A 23097-nucleotide genomic window follows, 5' to 3' on the forward strand; every position below is an offset into this window, starting at 1 on the left:
ATCTGTGTTGAGCAACTTTAAGTTATAAAAAATGGTTGTCCCAATAAGTTTGAAATGCGTCAAGATCCGTTTAGAATAAGACAGAATCAGATGGAGCAGAAATAACCTTTGCTATTTTCATGTCATTAGAGTAAATAGAGACAGTTGAATAAATCAATGATATTAATAAAGTGAGTAATAGTAAACATAAATAAAAAGGGACCAAATTGGCCTCCTTAAGGAACTCCTGGTTTTCAAGGTACGATCTTAGCCGTGAAATCAATGAATTGGCTGACTGATTTTATCAAAAGCTTTACTAAAAACTGTGGTGATTTTTAAAGTATTAGACACACATTCTGTAAAATTGGTTGTAGTGGTTCTACTGTTTAAGAAACAAGTAGCTGTCAAGAAAAAATGGGTCTACAATAAAAATAGAGAGAGACAATTTTTGAAAATCTTGGAAATTGAAGAAAGTTTGGATATGGTGATGATAAATGAACAATTGGCTGAAAAATAAGATAACGAGTTTTAGGGTCAATAGATGACGTATCGAGTAATTTTAGTGTTGAAGGGAAACCATCGGATTTACGTTTAATGTAAATAAATTTCTAGAAACGTTTGAGATCTGGCTTTTTTACATTTTATCAATTTATTATAGATATAGGAATTTATAAAGGATGAAAATCTGCATATTGAGCTTGCTGATAGTTTAAAAAGTCAACACCGGACATGTTTTCAATATTGTTTTAAACAATTTAAAGCGAAAAATAGTGTATTAATACACAAAACAGCTGGTAAATCATTTGAAGCAGGTTTTGAAAGCATTGAGGTTAAATCATTTTGAGGCTATTCTTTAAAATGCTTACTATGAAGATGAACTACTCGTACACAAAAGTTAGTTTTGTTAAGCTTTAGTAGTGAAATAAACTGAGTTGAAAACTTGGCGTATACGCAGTTAATTTCAATTTTATTGCATTTTTAATAAAGTTCTCTTAATTCGCCAGCATTTTCAATTTGGTTTTGGTTAATGTATTTCAGGATAGTGTTTTCTGAGGCAGCAACAAAATACCTAACATATTTTTTAAATACAGAACATATTATAATAAACTTACCGATGCAGTTTTTCCATTTTTGCTGGTTACTTTTAACAAAGATCCTTCATAACCCTACAAAGAATTTAAATATAATTTAATCATTAAAATATTAAGTCTTAAATGTCATACGATATTGCTCGTAAAAAAAAACATACCTCATAAGCTCTGAATAACAGATATAACTCTCTAGGCTTAGCATCCATTGGTAATCCACTCACAAAAAGCGTTCGAACCTAAAAGTAAAAAAAGGAAAAAGTAATAAAATTAATTTAAATCTCATAGTTGATTCTTAGATATAGGGAAACAATCAAAACAATATTATCTTTATTACAACTCAAAAACCATTAACCCTTTTTCAAACATTTTTTTAAGAAAACTTCAAAGAAAATACAGAAAAACCTATAATTTTAAATGAGATTAAAGGTGTTACACCTCTTGAACGTAGTTATTATCATTTTTTAAGGAAATAAAGGTCTTAGAGGTATAAAAGAATGTTTTCTTTGTTATTTTAAACAAACCATGAATATAAATATTTTTTTTTGTTTGTTTCAAGAATCCTCTATACCTACATATTTACTGAGATAAGGTCGAGTCAACAATTTTTTCTTTTGTTATGAATTGCAATGCCAAAGCAAAGCAAAGTAAAAAATATATAAAACATATTTATGAGGTCGACTAAGCTTTTTATTCTTCAAAAAGGATCAACAGACAGCACATTTTCCTCTCAATCTGAACCATAGCATCAGAGCGAGAGTATCTTGTTCACATACAATGTTAACGTCTATGATATTCTTCAAAAATCCTTGCTAACATTATCCATCAAGATACGAGTATATCTAACCTAGGTGGGTATAGCTAACTGTTGTAAAATTATCTGGAACATACACTATTCGCATACACACATTATTTCCCATTATCATCCTTACAAATATATAATATCCTTGTTGTTGTTTCGTGATGCGATTTTTATGTTAAAAGACAAAGATATTATGATTAAGCAGGATTTGAATGCAAAGGGCCGGATTTGATAGCTGCTACTTTTTTCAGTAAATTTCGCTGAGTGGGCTCAATCGTGCTCAATGGCATCGATTATATTGTATTTGAGGGCCACGGTGGTTTTCGGCTTATTCAAAGAAAGCCCCATAAAAAAAGGCTAAAGGGGACCAAAGACGATCTTGGTTGCCAATTCAAGTCTCCTCATCGCAAGATATCCATCTACGAAATCGCTCGCGCAGAATATCGATTTTGTCTTGAGCTGTGCGGCACGTAGCGCTATCTTGTTTAGACCATATGTCTTCGGTTGTCCCTGTCAACCAAAGCAGGCCAGAAGAATTTGGTGACCATGGACCTATTGTGATTGTTGTTGACTGTGATATTCTAGCAATCATCATTTTCGAAGAAATATAGGCCGATAACGCTCCCAACCCAAAATCCACACCAAACAGTAACTTTATTTATATGCATTGGCACCTCGTAAATCTCGATTTTATTGGTCTTTTCCCAAATCCGGCAATTTTGCTTATTCATCTACCCATCCATCCAAGAAAGGGCCTTATTGCTAAAGATGATTTTTCGCCCAAAATTAGGATTAACTTCCAACTGCTCGACGATCCAACTAGCAAACAGAAGACGCTGCATATGTTCATTTGGTTTCAGCACCCGGGTCAGTAAGATCTTGTATGGCCCAAGAAACGACTCAAAACCATTTTTATAATAAGGTTTTATCATGTGCACGAGTTGCTCGACGTTATAACTTTCCATAATGATTTGTCTTTAATGACAGATTAAAAAAAGATATTTTGACAGAAAGTAAAAGAAACAATATGGCTGCTACGAGCTCTAAAAACGAAGAGAAATGTATTTCCATTTAAATTTCGGATACATTTTGTCCTTCAGCATACACCCGACAAATTTTACAAACCAGCCTTTTTGATTTTGAATCCAAGAGGAACTCTCTCACTCAACGTCATAATAATGACAGCCATTATACTTTGATGAATCTGACAGATGTAAAGAAGTATTTTTCTCCACAGATGACATTTGTTAATCCAGCCTTGTTAACATTTCTATACCTTACACCTATGCACATTCACAATAACAAAAACGAAAAAAAAGTGAGTGAAAGTATAACGATTAAAACGTGCTATATCAGAAAATCAAAATTGCAAAGATATTCGTAAGTATGTTGTACATATTGACAGGATAAAATGAATAATAAAGATGATGTTACATGAGCAAAAAAAATATATACATACGTAACCTAAGATTCTTTTCTTAGAAGGATGACATAAAGAGGGTCATGTCATCAAATTGCTTTGGTTCAAGTGGCAGGAAAAGAAAATGTATATTTTAGTTGTTGTTTATATAAATATTGAGGGTATAGCAGATAAATAATAAATATGTGAGTGCGTATACGTTTATAATATGACAGGTATGACATTACCTTAAGGCTTGGAATATCATTATTTTTGATTTGTTTAAGTTTTTTTTTTTATTTGTGTCAACCATGAGAAATATGAATTCAAAAATTGTTTTCAAATTGGGATTTGACAACTTGGAATTTTCACTGTGAACACAGCCTTACACATAGTGTTTTAAATGTCAAAACATTCAGTAAAAATAAAATATTGAGTATGTTTAAATTTCAGGAAAAATAAAATTTAAGGCTCGATAGATTTGATGTGAAATATTAAGTGCACGGAAAAGGAGTTTCATATCTGTTAATTTTACAACTGTCAGAACAGATTTTTTTTATAACGTCAATATCAATTAGCGTTTTTTAACTTATCCGACTGCATCGTCACATAATTCTTGTGGATCAATAAATCAAGAAGTTAATCATTCTTAATTTGCTGAAATTTGATGTTGGTTAAATGAAATGCTGTCGGAGTTGATAACATACATCCTTATTTTTTTAATAAAAGCCATACTTCCACTTATTTTGACTGTACATCACATTTATTTTGAACCCGGTACTTATAACTGGCATTTTTCCAGAGTCTTGGATGCAAGCAAAAAATTGTCCCACTACTGCCTTTTCTTTCTAAGGTATTTAAAAGAATCGTGCAAAGGCAAATTAATACTTGTCAACCTTTTAGAACACGCAACAAAATTTTCTGATGCTTTGTAATGCTATGTTAATTGATTTTCAAGATCCATAATCGCATACTTTGATATTCCGTTTAAACATTTTCAGTGTCATATTTTTTTAAACTTTAGATTAAATTTTCCCCTGCAACACATTAACCTGAAGTAATTATGATAAAGGGGTTCATAATAGAAAAACGCAATACGTTATAAAAGCAAAACTTTTGATCTTATTACGAATTCGTTACTTGCCTTATGATAGGCAACAATGGTAAATACTAAATCGTGTTAAAAAAATATCTGAAATGAATATATGATTATAAGTGCTACCCACTCGGAGGATCTGCTCAAATGAGCTGTGAATGAGATATTTTACCGTGGTAAAAAGAAGCTTAAAGCATTCTTTAGCTTTGTAACTTCCTCCACACAAAAAATCATGTCATAACATTGCCCCGTTGAGACGTGAAGGACGAACAAACAAACAAACAAACAAACAGACTTTCCCATCAGTTTAGAAATACATGTAGATTACTTAAATAAAAATAATACTTATTCTCCATGGCTTAAGCGCTCCTTACGGCTACTAAAGTAAACACGATAATGTATCTGTGTTGGAAGAAATAAACTAAACTTAACTATCAACCGCCAAACTTATTACCAAAACTCTGAAAGCCAATAATATTCTATGTTTGTCTATTTTTGTACCAATTTTATCTCAAAAATAATACCTGCAAAAATTATTTCCATCGTCCTTAATTCCTTTTATCGATAAATTTGGCAAAAGCTAATTAAAACGTTTATCATACATTTATAAATTGTGTATAAGTGTGAATGTGAAACGATTCAAAAATGTGTGTTTCAAATAAAATCAATTTGTTTTTATTTGCCAAGTTATTTTCAGTTCATTGCTAGGAAAATAATTTCAATCATAAAAGGGGATCAAACTACACAAATCATCACAATCGCATAATCAGCAGGTATAGAAAAACGAACAAAAAGATGTCACTATAAAACAATTCTCCACTATAAATATTTTAAATTGTTCTCTAGAGGGGTCCTTCATGTTCATAATAAAACATACATAATTCCGCCATATTATATAGGTTTGCTTCTGGGCTTATGGCCCACAAAATAACGCTTGTGGTTTGAGAGACATAAGCTAAAGAGACAAATTAATTGCTGCTCAATTCATTTTGAAATTTCTATTTCAGAAGAATTTCAGTTTTTCGTATGCTTGATGGCATAATACCACGGTTGTTGCTTTTAACATTTCTGACAATAATTCCAAACATACAACAGACAACTACGATGATGACAAAATTCACTAAATTCATTCGACTTATAGGCTTGTTGTCTTATTGGTATTTAGTGAATCAGTGGCAAATGGGTGGTTCATTTATTGTTGGATAACTTCAATCTGCTGATAAAAAAGTATTAGAATACTTGAGGTATTATTTCCATTAAGAAAGAATGTAATTATATCATCAATGTAATATGTCCTTTTTTGACAGTTCAAATATATATCTACTATGTTGACTTTAAAAGATAGACATTATGCTGTTTCGGACCTTTGCGGAACTATAAAAGAAAAACAGTTTTCTCAAAAGAGGAAACGATCCCCGATTTTGAAACATTCTTTATTGGTGCTCCTCTCCTATTTGTATTAGGGTGATTTAATGTAGTATATAGCTTTTTTCAATAAATAGGATTTCTAAAACTAAAAACAAATTTCAAATTGGACAAGTGGTTCCTGAGATTAGCGTGTTCAAACAAACAAACAAGCAAACAAACAAACTCTTTAGCTTTATAATATTAGTTTAGATTACTCTTGATCAAATTTTCTATGAAAATGCTCTACTGTATTTCGTGCTTGCCAGCCACTTATGAAACACTATCAGCTCTACAACTATTTATCAATCAATTATTTTTGGTGAATTTTCTATTTTCACTTTGCTTTTAGTGAAAATAGAGAAATGACTTGACTTAGATGCAACGACCACGACAACAACACGAAATGCGATGAAATGTTTGAATTATTTTCTACCTAACGACCAACGGCTACAAAGACTACGACTACAACGAATAACAACACACAAAAAACAAAGGATAAATGATGCAAGCAGTGCCCTCTATGCGTCATCCATAAATAATAATGTACAATATTTTTCGGCATCACATCCAAGCGAAGCATATGTATGGTACAGTGTATAGTGTACACTTGTACAGTACAGTACACTTTTCAGTAAGTTCCTCTTGATGCAGCGAGAAGCATCACATCACATTCAGATTTAGAGTGCAATGATGAATATGTGGATAAGGGAGGAAAGGGAAGATATAAATATGGGAATGGATGAACTTTGCTGCCAAATGATTTCATTAGCATAGTTTCATGGCAGAAGTCTTTCATTAACAACCAGAGGCAGAGCAGATATACAGTGTGTTGACATCAGGATCTCATTCAGTTAAAAACTTTGATACTTATTTGTTATTAATAATTGTTTTTCCATTTTTTTTGCTCAATATAGTCTGCCCTAATAATAAATTAGTAAACAAAGAACCAAAGTTTATTAATGAAAACAAGCAAGTATCAACAATTATTATTGGATAAAAAAGAAAGACGTTTAGATAGCAACTATTTATAGCCCTCCGAGGTGGTTGTCAACTGAAGAAGACTACCCAGAACTCCTGAAAATATACGTACATAACAACCTTTTTGTAACCAGTTGAAGGCTAGACGCATCCAATAGGGATCTATGTGAACTTAATTCTTCTAGTTCGCCATTAAAATACTTTCGCAATTATCGTAAGATCATACTCCAGATCAAGATGATTTCGAAATAAAGTAGATGATTTTCTGGCAAGCTATTAGATTAGACAATCTTTAACCGTCTAAACAATGAACTACAATAAAGAGTCAGTGAGTTCAAAACTGATTCACAATATAGATTTCTGAAAAGTCTGACAACAAAAACTTCCACCAAATACTGTTTATGGAAAGAAGTAAAGCGTCTAGACTAGAATCAAAGCCCTTTAATAAAATCGTAAGATGACAAATGGATCGCAAATCCAAAACAAAATGCTGAACTTTTCTGTACATTTCGCAAGCCACGAATGTAAAATCAATTTTCTGACGCTCAAGGAAGAAAGGAGTATGCGTCAGAAGTTTCCAAATAAGGAATCAGAAAGGTACGATTTTATTACATCTCAGGTTTTGAAAGTAAGGCCCTCTGTTAGCTTTTCAAATATTTCAATTTATAATGAACGCCTAAATTGAAGTAATATATTTACCACATGATGTTCAAATAGTAGACATGTGCATTCAAGAGGACACAAGCATCCAGGTTTTTCTCAAAACCCACCTCTGTCTCTCAACTCCTACTCTCACCTCCCCGCGGTGAACATCGGGTGCCTAGTACCTCAACTGGAGATTGGGTTCCAACCCCAGTGGAAAGTTGTTGGTGGCAGCAAACGAGAGAAGGGGGGGGGGAGAGGTGTTCCCACTAAGGCACCTCTCCTTATCCAGGCGGCGGCGGACGAATTCTCGAGATAGAATCAACGGTGGCGTCTCCAGTTCCAGTAAGGTTGAACTACTTAGTGAACACCTTATAGGGCTTCTTCGACATATTCGGAGCCCAGGCCTGTAAGGAGCGGTTTATCCGGCTCCCCTTCCTTGGAGTAATACTAAGGATCTGGCCCTCCAGGTTGGGGGTTGTGCGTCGGGGTGACTTCCTGGCCACGTAAAAATACCTTAAGTTTCAAAGCATCACAAGCCACGGATACGGACGGATTCACTGTTGACAAACCACGCAAAGGCGCTGAGGCCTGGACCCTGTCAAAGAAAGATGAGAGCGTCTTAGGATGCTTCGAGAGAAAAATTCTTCGGGTGATTTTTGGTCCCGTACACATAGATGGAGAATGGAGGAGAAGATATAACGACGAACTGTACAGGCTGTACAGCGACACTGACCTAGTTAGCAGAATTAAAGTCCAAGGACGTAGATGGCTAAGTCATGTAGAGCGGATGGACATCAACGCTCCAGCCCGGAAGTTCTTCGAATCCAATCCCGAGGGACGGCGCAGTAGAGGAAGACCGCGACTCAGGTGGCGCACCCAGGTGGGAGAGGACCTCAACCAACTTGGCGTGCGAAACTGGAGACAGCTAGCTAGGGACCGAGCTGGCTGGAGACGCTTGTTGGTTGAGGGCCAGGTCCGCCCCGGACTGTAGCGCCACCTTAAGTAAGTATGTACCACATCATTTGAAATTTGTAAAAGTCATTGTTTTACCACAAGCTAAGACAATCGCTTTTACCAATCATGGCAAACGTTTTAGAAAAACTGCTACTAAAAAGGCTAAGGAAAATAATAACCGTACATTAAAAACAAACAAATCCCCAAACATTAATATGATTTAAGGAATAAATATTCTAGGACAGACCAACAGCATCGAATCACAGATGTAGTGGAATATGCACCTAAAGCAAGTATATTCGGCTATATTTGGCACTCTGGACTTGTGCAAAAACTGCATAGGAACCTTTCCAAAACTGAAATCTGTAGAGTACGTTTTGACCAAAATTACTCGAAACTAATGAATATAAAAGTCGGTGTACCCCAAGAAATTGTCCTAGGACCAATTTTGTTTATTTTATATATGAGAGATTATTCAAGGAATAACAATGCTATCATAACAGAAGTTTAGAAATGCAGTCTGTAAAGTTAGTGTTTAGACTCAAAAATGCTTGAAACAAAATCGGCGCAAATAAATTTTGCAAACAAAAACATAAACAATGCTTCAATCTTTATAAACATTACAGAAGTCCCTTACTCCAATTGTGCCAAATGTCATGGAATCAATTTTAATGGCTTAAATGGAAAGAGCTTGGACAACAAGTAGAATAATAAATGCGCCTTCTTATATATTAAGAAATATCGACCTACATACATCCTGACGCTCAAATTAAAATGGTTACATAAGTGTTTAAAAAACACACAGTATCGACACAATCAATGAGCGACTGCAAGGCCATACCAACTCCGAAATGAAGACTTTCTTATATTCATGAGCTGATGTTTTAAAAGCTATGTGAAAATATTATTATAAATATCTAAACTAGTCCTTGTTGATATTTCATAGATTGGTCCTTATTAATCGGTGGTTTTAAAAGTCCCTTAATACGGTATCTATTCTTACTCAGAGTCTTTTGAAACTTCCATCCAAACTTCACTTAGAATTGTCCCGATGTATTTGCTTGCGTGTATAATTTTGCAGAACACACTGTACATTATAAGCTAGACAGACTAACAACGAGTAATGGAAAGGATAAAATAGAATTACAAAAATTCATCAACATATTTTATATGGAAACACAATTAAGTAGGTTTTACCCTCAGAGACATCACAGTCACAGCACATATACCTACTGATGACAAGTGCATTGTGAGTGAATTTGAAACTATGCATTTTGACCATTTTGAGGCTTCTTGTTTTGCCTTCTCCTATACATATGTATACATAGTTTGAAATTTGGAAGAAATGTACTCGGAACCACTATGAATGACCATCACTTTTCAAAAGAGGATCGAAGAATTATTTTGTTAAAATATCAAGTGGCTTTTGATAATATATTTAAGGATGCCAATTATAAAACTATGAAGACGACATTGCTTTTCAAACATTGAGTACTTGTATCCAGCTTTTGACTCTTGTTTTGATGTTTAAAATATATTGATTGCCAATAATTTCTCGAGTGAGATTGAAAATTAAATTAATCGTTACCTCGTTTTCATTTTAATAGAAGGATGCCTTTTTAAAACAAGACTATTGGTATTCATTTGTATTAGATTTTTTGAAAGAGGCTACAGGTCCAGTCTGAAATCGAAATGAATATAACCTTTTAATTGAAGTCATTAAAGGTTGCTATTTTACAAGTCTACGATTTAGTAAGTTTCTAGAGAAAGATCATGCTTTTCGAATGAGTACGAGTTTTATTTTTAAAGCCTAAATTCGTGCTTAAAATTCGAATAAATTATAGTCTTATTTTGAAAGGAAGCTGTTCCCCAGCTGAAATTTTGATGTACAGCAAATCAGTTACAAACCTCCTTGCAACGTGTTCAAGTTTTTTGTAAGACTCATATGCAATGAAAACACTCATTATCCCCATTGTTTTTGTACTAAAAAATTCACACAGACGAGAATGTGACTGTTCCAATGTGGAACTCAATTTAGTACCATCAACTTGCTACCAACCTGAGGAAAATTCTACGTTTGCATTTTGGGCCTAAAGCAGCTTGAATTAAAGAATGATTTTGGGTGGATCATCTTTTTGACGTGGTTCTTGTTCACCTTGACGGCGCACAGTGTGCAATTTTGCCAATCTAACCGAACTTTATTTATTGTGCGTTCAAAATTTTTGTATTTTTATAAAATCGATTATATATGTAATAATATACTTTATACTTCGTCTTGATAGGATCAGAGGAAAGTAAAAATCTGTTTATAATATCTCGATTTGAGTTTTGCCGTGAAGATTTTCGGCTAAAATGCTCTCGAAAACGCCTATATTCTTTATTACTTGCTTTTTGGGCTTCTTCAGACAACTGCCCAAGAGGTAAAATGCAGTAATATCCTTCGAGTGCATATGGATTTTATGTATAGAATGTGGCATGTAATACAAGGAATAGTTTTGAAGATAGATATCCTTTGTTTCGTTAGCGTATAATCCAAACTTCTCATTATCAATTTCACTTTCGCATATCACTTCGAGCAAAACACGGAAGTGATTGATTAAATCAAGATTCAGACCTGTTTTTTCTGCTGTTAGTTCAGGATTTTTAAAAAAATTTCTGGTAGTGTTGCCATCATTGGTGTTTCCAGCAATTTGCTTTGGCATATCAATTAAAAGCCCCATTAGTTCCCGGTTTTGGGTTTGTAGGATTTTTTTATTTGTTGCCACCTATTGTTTTTCCATTTCTGTTCTTGCAATCCACTTTCTTATTTTTAACTTATAAGATATATGCAGAATACACTCAAAAGCCCGAATCCACGTATGTAATGGTGAAATTCCAAAAATAAACTTTTGCTGATCTAATAGTCTTAATGCCCTGTTGTTCATTTCTTTTGATGTGGCTCCGCAAATATAGCATTTTTGAGAAGAACTATACTGGGAGAAAGCACTGCAAACTTTTCCATCTACCATTGTCAAAAGAAGGTCATGTTTACAATGGACTACGACACCATTTATCTGTAGGCTTTTTAGCTGAAGGTTAGTAATGTTTTCTTTCATTTCCTGCTCCTATTTTTATAGAAATCATCAACCAACCGAAGTGAAACAAAAGTTACCGAAAAGAGATTTTCGTCACTATATTCTGCATCGTTCATATTCATTTTATATCTGCTTTGAGCAGAACTCCCATCACAGCCCCACTTTGATATAAGTCGCAGAGATAAAATATGCGCATTAAAGGATTTTAAATGCTCAGCAAGATCATTTTTAGCTTTAATGATCTGCTTCACTGTTAAATCTAGTAATGCTGCTTGAATTAGGGAATGATTTTGGGCGGATCATCTTTTTAAAGTAGTTGTTATTCACCTTGACGGGCGGTAGCTACGTTAAAAAACTAAATTTCCATACCAGGGCTCGGAAAACTATTAGTTGATTCTTTAGAAGAAGGTGCATTGACGGAGGCATCATTAAACAATTTTTTTTTGAAAATGAGGCAACGTTTAAATTTTTTGGGCTCCAAATTCCGGAATCTTGTTATCAACTGTTCTTCTTGGAAACATTTATCTCTTGATTGCCTCAAGAGGACATATTTTTAATTAAGGGTTCTATAATAGTGAGATCATGATATTGACAGCTCGTGGCGGCCATATTTTTTCATTTACTTTCTGCAAAAATATAACTTCTTTAATTAATCACTTAAGAAAAGTCAGCCCTTCAATGGTCGTCCTTCCGAATTGTCTATTAAACGTTTGGTGACCAAATTCAATTCCACTCGCTTATTGAACAATCAGTCAACAATCAGTTCGTCAACAAAATGCAAGGTCTGCCAAAAACATCACTACTGTTCGTAAAAGTCTGAACCAGAACACGAGGCAGTCCATTTTGCGTTGCTCCCATAGAACTTGATCATCTAAATAAAGTTAGTGTTTTGTGTGGATTTTGGGCTAGAGGCGTCATTGATCCGTACTTCTTCGAAAATGATGCAGGTCAACGCTGATCACTATAGGTCAATGATCACCAACTTCTTGTGGTTTGAATTAAATGATATGGACACTGAAGACATATGCTTTCAACAGAACGGCTGTACGTGCAACACAGCTTATTACAAAACCAATACGCTGCTCGAGCAGTTTTATAGAATGTTTAATTTACGCCGAAGTGACAGTGAATTGGCCACCAAGATCGTGTGATTTCATACCTTTAGAATTTTATTTTTCTCGTAGGGATTTCTTAAGTTTCAGATCTACGCGAATATGCCGCCTTAAAAGACAACATAATCAATTCAATCGGTTAAATTCAGCCTGAGTTATGCGCCAAAGTCATCCAAGACTGGACTGGGCTCTCAAATTAAGTTAAAACCATTTAACTTGTCTTATTCAATTTAAAAATCGAGCCGTCTTAAATGAAAAACCCATTGCAAGAGATAAAAACTTACATAGGGTCGGGTCAAATCCAACAGTTTTGGGGCACTTCTTAGCTGATAATGGCCAAGCTTGGAATAAGTGTAAAACAAATGAAAAATGATTGCACAGAAAACTATAGCCTTTAAAACTGTCGCCAGTCAAAAGAAAGCATAGGTAATATAGGGTTTTAAAAAAAGAAGATCCATTTTGAGAAATGGTCACTATCTTTGTTGTGAACTTTAACTGTTTCAATGCGTTGTTCAAGCATAGTGTTTCGTTTCATTTCTATTGGTGTAGATTTCACTTGTAAAATGTCAAATTTTACCTGTCAGACTACAGCTTCAAAAGTAAATAAATTGAACTTAAATTTTTGACGTCCTTAAAGTATTCCTATTTACTTAAGATTTCAATTATATCCTCGTTCAATTTTGTTCCACATTCAGCTTTCCAAATATAATTTAAACATACAATAATTATGTCTGCAAACATTTATACATATGCAAAGGTGCAATATTTAAGCTGACAGAAGACGATTTTCTTCAATCAAATTATCGCACATAATTCATAAACCGCAAAAACTGAAATTAATTTAGCGTAAATAAAGCGAAATGAGGGAGATCAAGAGCATCATATAAGACAGACAACAGGCAAAAAGACTGCATTAGGCTGTAAAAAAAAATATTGTATCATTTCAAGCAACGAAAGATGATGGTGCTGAAGATGAGTTGAAGACATTTGGCACAAAAAGTTCTTCTTACGATATAAGTACATATTTTGTACATATTTTGTACATATTTATGTAAGTAGGTTCATGAAGATAAAGACACTTAGTTCTGGACTGTTTCGTTTGTGACATTAATTTTTCCAACGATTCCAACAACTTAGATTTTTTTTTGCAAGCTGAAAGTCGTGCACCCTAACTTCTTCTCGTTTTAAGGTTTTCAGTTTTAATTTTTGTATTATTAAGTCACAATTTAAAATTGATGTTAGTCACAACTACGACCGTGAGCGTTCTATAAGTAAAGGTATACGTATATAGAAGTTCTATCATGCCTATATTTTTTAATGAGATGAATTTAGCTCGTTAATTAGTTGGTAATTTATGACTGTGCATGTAATATTTGTAAGTTAATGATGATGGTGACGTTATATAGGATGAAAATGTTTACTTGTAGAAAATAGTGACAGTTTTCTTAAATAGTACGAGAGATTGCGTTGTACTATATTATAGAAAATAGAAGTTCTGTCAAATAAAGAACAAAATTGTATTAAATATTAAAGACCTTTAGTTTTTTGTTCAAAAATGTTTGTTTACCCAGCGTATTGTGCGAGCATCTTAAGCTGTTCTGCAACACAAATAATAGACTACTTTTCAGCAGATCGACCAAAAACTAAACTGTCATATTAAAACAAATCATGAAGAAAACCAACAAATTTCAACTCGAGGCCCGAGGGCCACCATTTTGTTATGCACCGACTTAAGGACCGCATATGACAGCATCCATTGTCAAGATTTCTAAATGGGAAATCGATTTCTGAGCAATCTGATTTAGTTCTTCTATGACGTATAACGTTGGAAAACATAATACGCAATGAAAATAAGGAAATGGGTTTGTTATGTTTTGTCGAGTCAAGATCTCAAAAAGAAAAACACTGCACGTCTCGTTGAAAGGAGGTTTATTCAAAGTTTTTCGAGAACAACGAGCAGGAACAACAGGAAAACACACAACAGCGTGTCACAACAAAAAAAACGTTTGTAAATTCTACAAAAGGTAAAAAATCATCCAATGGGTACCAGCAAAGAACCGAAGCCTATATAAAGATGATAAGGGTACCATCGTAGTAATCGTAGTAGAACCGAAGGCTATGCTGAGAATATTGAAAATAAACACTTCTCAAAACTATACAACGGAGCGGCGGCGGCGTAGAGAAATATACCACAATCAAAATTTGGGGATGCAAAACAAAAATGTCGACCCCCTGACCTCGGGGAAGTGAAGATAACTATATTTTGTCCGAAGCCCAACAAAGTAACTTGTGCTGACGGCTTCGCTGCTGAATTAATTATCTGTTTATCTCTTCCTAAGAAAGTATGACAGATAAATGAAATCTCACAATTTTCACAATCCCCAAGAAAGGAGACCCTCCGAAATTTCTTGGGTATTGTAAAAATTGTGATTCCATTACAGTGGCATCACTCTCCAGAAAATTGCATATAACATCCTCCTTGTCGTTTTATTTTAACTTTAAGCTGTTTTTAAACAACCCAAACAGCCGATATCAGTGGGGCTCCAGATCAGAATAGTCTACAATTGATCAAATAGTTATATTACCGACAATCTTAGAAAATACCCAAGACCTTCAAATCGATACTCACTATCTTTTCCTCGATTTTAAATCCGTGTATGACAATAACCATAGAGAATAACTTTACAGAGCACGGTTTAGTTTTGGAATTCCTGTCAAACTTGTCTGTTTATGCAGAATGACAATGGAGAATTCACGATACTCTATCAAGTTCGGAAAAGATCTCACCGATATCAAAAAAGGTATAAGAAAAGGCGATGTGCAGTCATGCGACTTCTTCAACATCATACTGAAAAAACTGTGGATATTCTAATCGTCAATACTAGAGGCACAGTCTTCAAAAGGTCTGTTCAACTACTTGGTGTAAAGTGTTCTCTCGATAGCTAAAGGAAGGCTATATAAGACACTCATAATATTATTTCTCATGTTTTTCACTGAGGCCTGAAAGATGAGAACATCTTAGTGTGCTTCGAGAGAAAAATTCTTCTACTGGTGTTTGGTCTCCTCTGTATAGATGGAGAGTGAAGAAAAAGATAGAGAATGACAAATAGTGCAAGAAATATGCACATCGACAGTGAATAAAAGTCTAACGACTTAAATGGCCGAGTCGTGGACATCAACGCTTTAGCTCGGAAGTCATTAAATCCAATCAGTGCAGTAGATGAAGACCGTGAGTTAGGTAACGCACGCAGGTGGGAGAGGACCTTAACCAACTTGGCATGTGAAATTGGGGAGAAGTATCTATGGACCAAATTGGCTGAAGACTCATGTTGGTTAAGGCACGAAGTCATAAGAAAGTAAGTACTCACAAGAGGAATTTCAATTCTTTCTGCAATGGTGCTATGAAGGGACGATTATTCCTGGGCGTATTTGTCATGCTGTCACTTTCCTTTAACGTAACCACCTGTTTTATTAATTCTAATAATACCTATTAGTATAGGAAGACTTTTGAAACTATTTTTTGTTTGCAAATAACATATGTAGACATTTATGTTCATTTTGAAATGTTATGTTTATTTTTTTGTATCCAGTTTTGGGCAATTTGTTGTCAACAATTTTATTTCTTTTGCACTCTGTACAACCACGTTATGAACCATTAGATTTCGTGGTCCATAAATCGCATTGCATTAAATAAAAACATATCATAAACCATCATACAACGCCCGCCTTCAAATAATTCCTTTTGCAAAATTTAGCTATACTACAGTCGTCGTCCTTGTTGTCCTTGGCGTCGTCAACGACGTCGAGAGAAACGAGCATAAAACTATTTTTTATGATGCACCATCAGGTTAATGTTAGGGCTCATAACAAATTTGTATTCCAGTTTCAGCTTGCTGCCAAAAATTTAGTTCCAAAGAAAGACACACTTGGTGTATCTTATTAAAGATTCATTCATATAATGTAGATGAGGGTCTTTTGCTCCAGTCTTATTCTCATACAGAGAATTTATGTTTTATTTACACTTCGTGTCGTTTGATGTGGGACAGAATATTTGTTTGTAAATGAAGTACAAAACTCCGAAGTTCGTGTATACCCATAAGGTAACTTACAAGTAACAAGAAGTTGCCTTAGTCTCGAATATCTTTAATACTTTCCTGGGAAGAAAGTGTGCAAAGGGAATTTTTGATCTCCTTACTATGCTAAGTCACAGTGCGAGCATTAGGAAAGAGAGAAACAGGGAGGCTTTCAATTCCCGAATTTTGAAATTACTGGGAAACGCAAAATGTGGTGTAGCATTCCACATTCGCGTAGTGCGGCTACAATAGTGCTCAAGCTACGTAAGAGTTTCATGATGATAATGTCGATATCATTATCAATAAATTTGATGGCTCTATACTTAACACTGTTCGAAAGACTTAAGTAAGTTGCAGGAGCTCCAGTTCAAAGATGGAAACTCTACTCAAGCTTAGGGCGCATATATGTACATAAGTCTTATAGATAATATATGGATCAGAGAGAAAAAAAAAACTTCTTGCATCACCTTATCGCCAAATCGCGTATGTGATCTTTTCAGAAGAGGCATATCGGGAATTTCGAGGTTTTCAGTCTCCTTGAGAAAGAGGTCAAGGTGATCAACGATGGTAGGCTTTGAATTTTCTGAACTTGATTTTCGATTCCCCATTTAACAAAGCTGTCTAGGATAGAATTTAAGAAGCTTATCAATTGTATTACGGAAGAGCAGTGCTGATAGTCTAAAACGAATTTGACAAGATGATAAGGTTACTATTATACTATGTTAGAAGTTCAAGACAAAATACAAAAAAAAGAGTGTCGGAAACAAAATAGAGCCTTGTGGCACACAATCATTTATTTTGTGACTCTCACACTTGGAGTCATCCAATACTACTCGTATTGAACGATCCAAAAGATAATTTCTAATCCAACGAAAAAGGTATTTACCTAAGCCGAAGGCAATCATTTTGCGATAAGGAGGTCTGATGAAAAACTCTATCAAATTCTTTTGAAGTAATAAGTGTAATAGTTTGACTTTCTCCAAAAGGATGTAAGGTTTGTTTCAAAGTTGGGTAAGATAACCCTCAGATCACCTGTAGACCTATTGCTATTGAAATCCGTTATGCCGGTCTTTAAGAAGATTTCGTTCTTCGTGAGCTGATAACGAAAAAGCGTGTAATGATATTAAAAAGAAGGGAAGTAAGTGCGATCGGTCAAAATTTGAGAGCTAAGAAAATTCGCCTTTTTCTTGTTAATTGACTGAGACATACTTATTGATCTTATGAGAACTGCAGTGATGATTTAAAGGTTGTCATTATTTTACTGCTTTTTTAACAAACAATTCTTTTTTGAAATAATAAGTTGTATTCCTTCCCTCATAAATTTCCCTAATAAATACGCGAATTTCCAGGAAAGTTCAAATGCTGAGATTATTTTTTAGCTGCACTTCACGAATGTTAACTTGATTCAATGCTCCACATTCATTGCAATGACAAAACCGGAAGGAAACAATTTTAAATGTCAATGCAAAATGTACCATCTCGTCTCGAATCCTAATGAATGTGTGTTATTCCACTACGCGAGACTAAAGAGGCATAACGTTGGCCCAATCCAATGAGCTTGAGTTTAATTTTCAATAAGAAAAGACAAACCGGAAAACAACAAAAATGTATACAGCTTATGCTCTTGTATCTTTTAGTGATAGCTTGGTATGTTTTGTGGTAAAATTTATGATCCCACATGTTGATTTTTCACCTTTGACGTAAAATGCAGTCCATAGAGGTCGGTCCGTTGCCGTCGCTATCGCTCGTTGTTTGGTCCACCCGTATAAAGTATATTATGTATAAGTAATGTATCTCAACAAATGTACATATGCTAGCATAGTATACAGTATGGCAAATTGTTTCAGTACATTTGGCAACCAATCGGATGAATGACTTTTGAGCCGCACCACCACATTTCGTTCCGGCTGTGCTTCCCTAAGTATATCTCTGGGGTGGTGTTGATGCGGTATTGTAGGTTCCTATACTTCTGCATACATATTATGGCATATACCTTTATAGTGAAGGTGGTTTTCGACTCATATAGTAATTTCTTACATATACGAGCGACGACGAAAAGATACGTTATTTGAAATTCCATTCATAAAACATCACATTCGAAGGACTCTACTTAACTTGGAAGAGTCGAATCGAATGTGGAATTTTTAAGCGCTCAGAACATGGGAAAACGGCAAGTACTCGTATGGATACTAGGAATAGTGAGTGATGCAGTTTGGTCATGAAGAACAACCCATTTAATTCTGGGTCTGTGTGGTTGTGTTCGTGTTCGAAGAAGAAGCGTTGTCATCATCATCTTCATCATCAGTTCTGTATAGTCTATGTCCCGTTGTCATCATCAGTATCAGCATTTTATGTTGTAGAAAGGTAAAGTCACTCATTCCCATCAGTGAAACAAACCATTCAAGCATTATTTGGCAATGTAAAGTGGAATGCTGTGGCTCAGCATCATTGGGGAGTATATAGGGGGTTATGTGAGAAGTAGTGATGTGCCTCATATATCTCCCCCACTTCCACTATCAGCAACATCAGCACAATTATTCCACTTCATTTAAATTTGACTCTTAAGTGGTTGCTCCACTCCTATACAACAGAGCTATATGCATTTTTGGTGGTGACTAACTCAAGGAAGGAAACAAATGTCCCGCTTGTGATGCGTTCGTGTGGCGAAGACGTGCGCATAGTGGTCATATTTTGTGGTGTTGACATTTTCGTAAATATATTGAAATGAGGTTTTGGCGATTGGTTTGAACCAATTTCGTACAAAAGCCGTTTAAAAAAATCTAAAGAGAGAAACTGTAAGGGAATTTCATATCTTATTGTTACATTTGCACCTACCTGAGATATCAGGTTATTAATAGATAAAAACATTTAGAAAGGCTTTAGTTTAACCCTTAGGACTTTTAACTTACCTATTCTTATCAACCATTATACTCTTACGTCAACGCTGGCATATCTTATAGATATACAATTTGTTTAAACCTGTGTTTTCGTTCTGGCAATACTTTTTCCAGAGTTGGTCTATTTGACAGCTGAATAAACTTACTCCTAGATAACGTTTACCAATCTCTAGGTTCGTTCAATTCAACACCTTTTATATATATTTTTTGGGGCTATCTGGAGTAACTATCCTACACAGAGAAGCTTGAGACAATTGACGCCTTGAAAGAGAATAACCGGCACGACGTTGCTGATACACGGTCTCAAAGTGGCTTGTTACGGCAAAAAGTGGTCAAAAATAGGGCCTTTTGGCTTGAACTTTAGTCTGTTCAGGCGGCGTCTTCTAAGTAAATAATGCTTAATTCTTGGTCATAACATTTAATTATATATGTTTTATTTCTCCTTGAAAACGAGACGTCTAAAAAACACCATTTATTTCACATTTGGAAGGATGATTAAAGATGATGTCTTTATGACACAAACAATCACGCCAGAAGAAGTACATCAGGGCTCATTGTTCCAATTCTTTAAGACACTTTAATTGTAGAATCTAAAGTTAAGAATTCGCAAATGCATGCCACCTAAATGCTTAAAAAAAGAACCGTGAGGAAAGAGTATACTGAAATCGAACTTAATAAAAGAAAGGTATGAGAAGTTAGACAAAAGACGTAAACAAATGCAACACATCTTAAAATTACGGAATTTCACATTTTAAATATAAGAAAAAACCTTTAACCAGCATTTTGATAATAAAACTACTAAATTTTATTATCAAAATGAGTGTTCTGTTAAGAACACTATTCGAACTATTGTGAATAAATTTTGCTCCAAATTTTAAAAGCAGGACATTTAACAAGAAACAAGCTTGTAAGAGCTCAAATCAAGGAAGTTATCGCTTCGAATTAATTAAACCACTGTTACTCGACTAAATGAAAAATTTGGGAAGACTTTAGGTCTGAAGCCTTTCAAAATACAGCTAGCAACTGAACGTTAGAATGTTGCGTGCCGAGCAAAACGACAATCTCATAATACAAAGAAACTGTTTATAGAATTTAAGGCCATCTATGATACCGTAGTCATGGTAGAACTGTATAAAGTAATGAAAGAATTCGGCATCCCAAATAAATTGGCACGACTATGTTGACAATGACCGATAAAACGAGTCAAGTGAAAATAATGGGATTGTGTCCAGGCCATCTATAATTGAATTCGAGAGTGGGATGCGGATGGTTTAAACTGAGCGTTTGAGAAAGCAGTCCAGGACTCTGGTACTTCAACAAGACCATCGTCGAAATGCCCAGCTAAATACTGGCTAAGGCAGACGACATCATCAGAAGAACCGAACAAGCTGGAACTGCACATTAGTGAAGGAAAATCTAAACACGATTTGTCGTCGATTGGGAGAAGGATAGTTGGTAAAAAAATCAAGGCAGCGGAGGACAAGAATTCCTCAAGTGACTGCTCGATGCCAACAGAGCCTACTATACTCTGTTAAAGCTTTTTTCAAATCTAGAAACCTTCTAATAACTTAAAAGTATTTAATGTACAGGAAGAATAGTTAGGTCCTTATGTGAGGAAAGACGATTCCTTACTTACTCTCCATCTAGCTCAGTCCCTAGCTAGACGTCTGCAGTTTCGCGCTCCAAGTTGGGTGAGGTCACCTTCCACTTGTGCGCGCCACCTGATCCGCGGTTTTCCTCTACTGCGCTGTCCTGTGGGTGCGGATTCGAAGACTTTGCGGGATGGAGCATTGGTTTTCATGCGCTCTACCCGATCCAGCCATCTTAGTCGTTGGACTTTTACCCTTCTGGCTAAGTCTACGTAGCTGTACAGCCCGTACAGCACGTCGTTCCATCTTCTCCTTCACTCCCCTTCGATGCATACGGGATCGTAGATCACACGAAGAACTTTTCTCTCGAAGCGACCCAAGGTACTTTCATTCGCTTTTGTCATAGTCCATGCTTCTGCACCGTATAGCACGACGGGGATGATAAGGGTCCTATATAGGAACACTTTGGTCCCTCGAGAGAGGACTTTAAAACTCAATTGCTTTCTTAGTCCAAATAAACAGCGGTAAGCAAGAGTTATTCTGCGTTTGATCTCAGCGCTGCTTTCTTCCGACCATATCTTACAGATAAGTTGGTGCATGCTCCTAACCAACTTATCTCCAGCTGCTTTAAAGAGCTCGGCATTCAAGCCATCCGCTCCAGCGGCTTTATTAGACTTCAACTTAGATATGCCAATCTTTATTTCGTCTAAGTCGGGAGAACGGGATTGTTGACTTTCGTCGTCTATGTTGAATGGATCATCCTGCCTGACAGCGGAATTCAGTTCGTCGTCGCCGTTATACAGTCTGCAGAAGTGGTCCTTCCATATCCTCAGCATTGACTGCAGTTCTACTATGATGTTTCCACTTTCGTCTTTGCAGCCTTCGGTTCTAGGTTTATGTACCTGTGAATTTCGTTTCACCTGGTCATAAAACTTTCGAATTTAACTCCTGCTTTTAAACCTCTTAACATCTTCGACCGCACGCTTCTCATGCCCTCTCTTTTTCCTTCTGAGAAGTCGGCGTTCCTCTCGCCTCTTCTGCTCATAGAGCTCATGAGCAGCTCTCGTTCTTTTGTGGAGCGCCGCTTTGCGTCCCTGTTGTTTGGCTCCATTTCCCTGCCATCAAACCAGGGGTTCCTTGTTGGTCGCTGTTTGAAACCATGCACATAAGAGGCGGCTTCTCTGATTGCATCTTGGCAACGTTGCCACTGGTTTTCAATACATTGTGTTGGCGGCAGAGAACTTCGAGAGGGGTTGCTTGTAACTCGGTCGGAAAAGAATTTGGCGATCTCTGGCGGTTATAGCCGTTCGAAGATGTACCTTCTCTCAGCACCTCCTTGTTTTGCCTTGGGTCTGGAAATCCGAAGTGCTACCTTTGCTACAACAAGAAAGGGGTCCGAGTCAATGTAAGCTCCTCGGAAAGTTCGTACATCCATAATGCTGGAAGCGTGTCTGCAGTTGATCGCAATATGGCCAATCTGGTTGACGGTAGATTAATCTGGAGAACTCCAAGTTCCTTTGTGGATGTTGAGGTGTGAAAAACGCATACTGGCTACCATGACGTTTCGCCCCGCAGCAAAATCTATGAGCCTGAATCCGTTGTCAGAAGTGTTGTCGTGCAGGCTGTTCTTTCCGATTATTCCACCAAAGTCGTCATCCCTTCCTAGCTTGCCATTAAAATCGCCCAGTACTATGTTAATATCGTAGCTAGGGCACTGCTCATATGTTTTGTCTAGGATCTCGAAGAACATATCTTTGGTGTTGTTGTCTTTCTCTTCCGTGGGGGCGTGCGCGCATATCAGGCTAATGTTGCCGAATTTAGCCTTGATGCGTTTGGTCATGAGGCGCTCATTGATGCACCTATAGCTCAAGACTTCTTGCCTAAGTCTATCTCCAATGACGAAGCCGCATCCAAATAAGCGCTGTTGGTTCTCGTGGTAGCAGTCATCATAGTAAATATCGCAGATTTTTATCCTCTTTTTGGCCGTCCCATCTCATCGTATTT

General features: G+C 35.8%; 1 protein-coding gene across 1 annotated transcript in view; it reads right to left on the reverse strand.

Moving 5' to 3' along the window:
* The window catches only part of LOC129945244 (protein couch potato), a 232329-nt gene that overhangs the window by 40916 nt on the left and 168316 nt on the right, over nucleotides 1-23097 (reverse strand). The window contains exons 3-4 of the mRNA XM_056054905.1: nucleotides 1229-1306; nucleotides 1092-1145 (exon numbers count right to left, since the gene is read on the reverse strand). Of these exons, the coding sequence (XP_055910880.1) occupies nucleotides 1092-1145; nucleotides 1229-1306 (132 nt within the window). The remainder of the gene's footprint in view (nucleotides 1-1091; nucleotides 1146-1228; nucleotides 1307-23097) is intronic.

Source organism: Eupeodes corollae, chromosome 1, assembly GCF_945859685.1.
Source record: "Eupeodes corollae chromosome 1, idEupCoro1.1, whole genome shotgun sequence".
Classification (NCBI taxonomy): domain Eukaryota; kingdom Metazoa; phylum Arthropoda; class Insecta; order Diptera; family Syrphidae; genus Eupeodes; species Eupeodes corollae.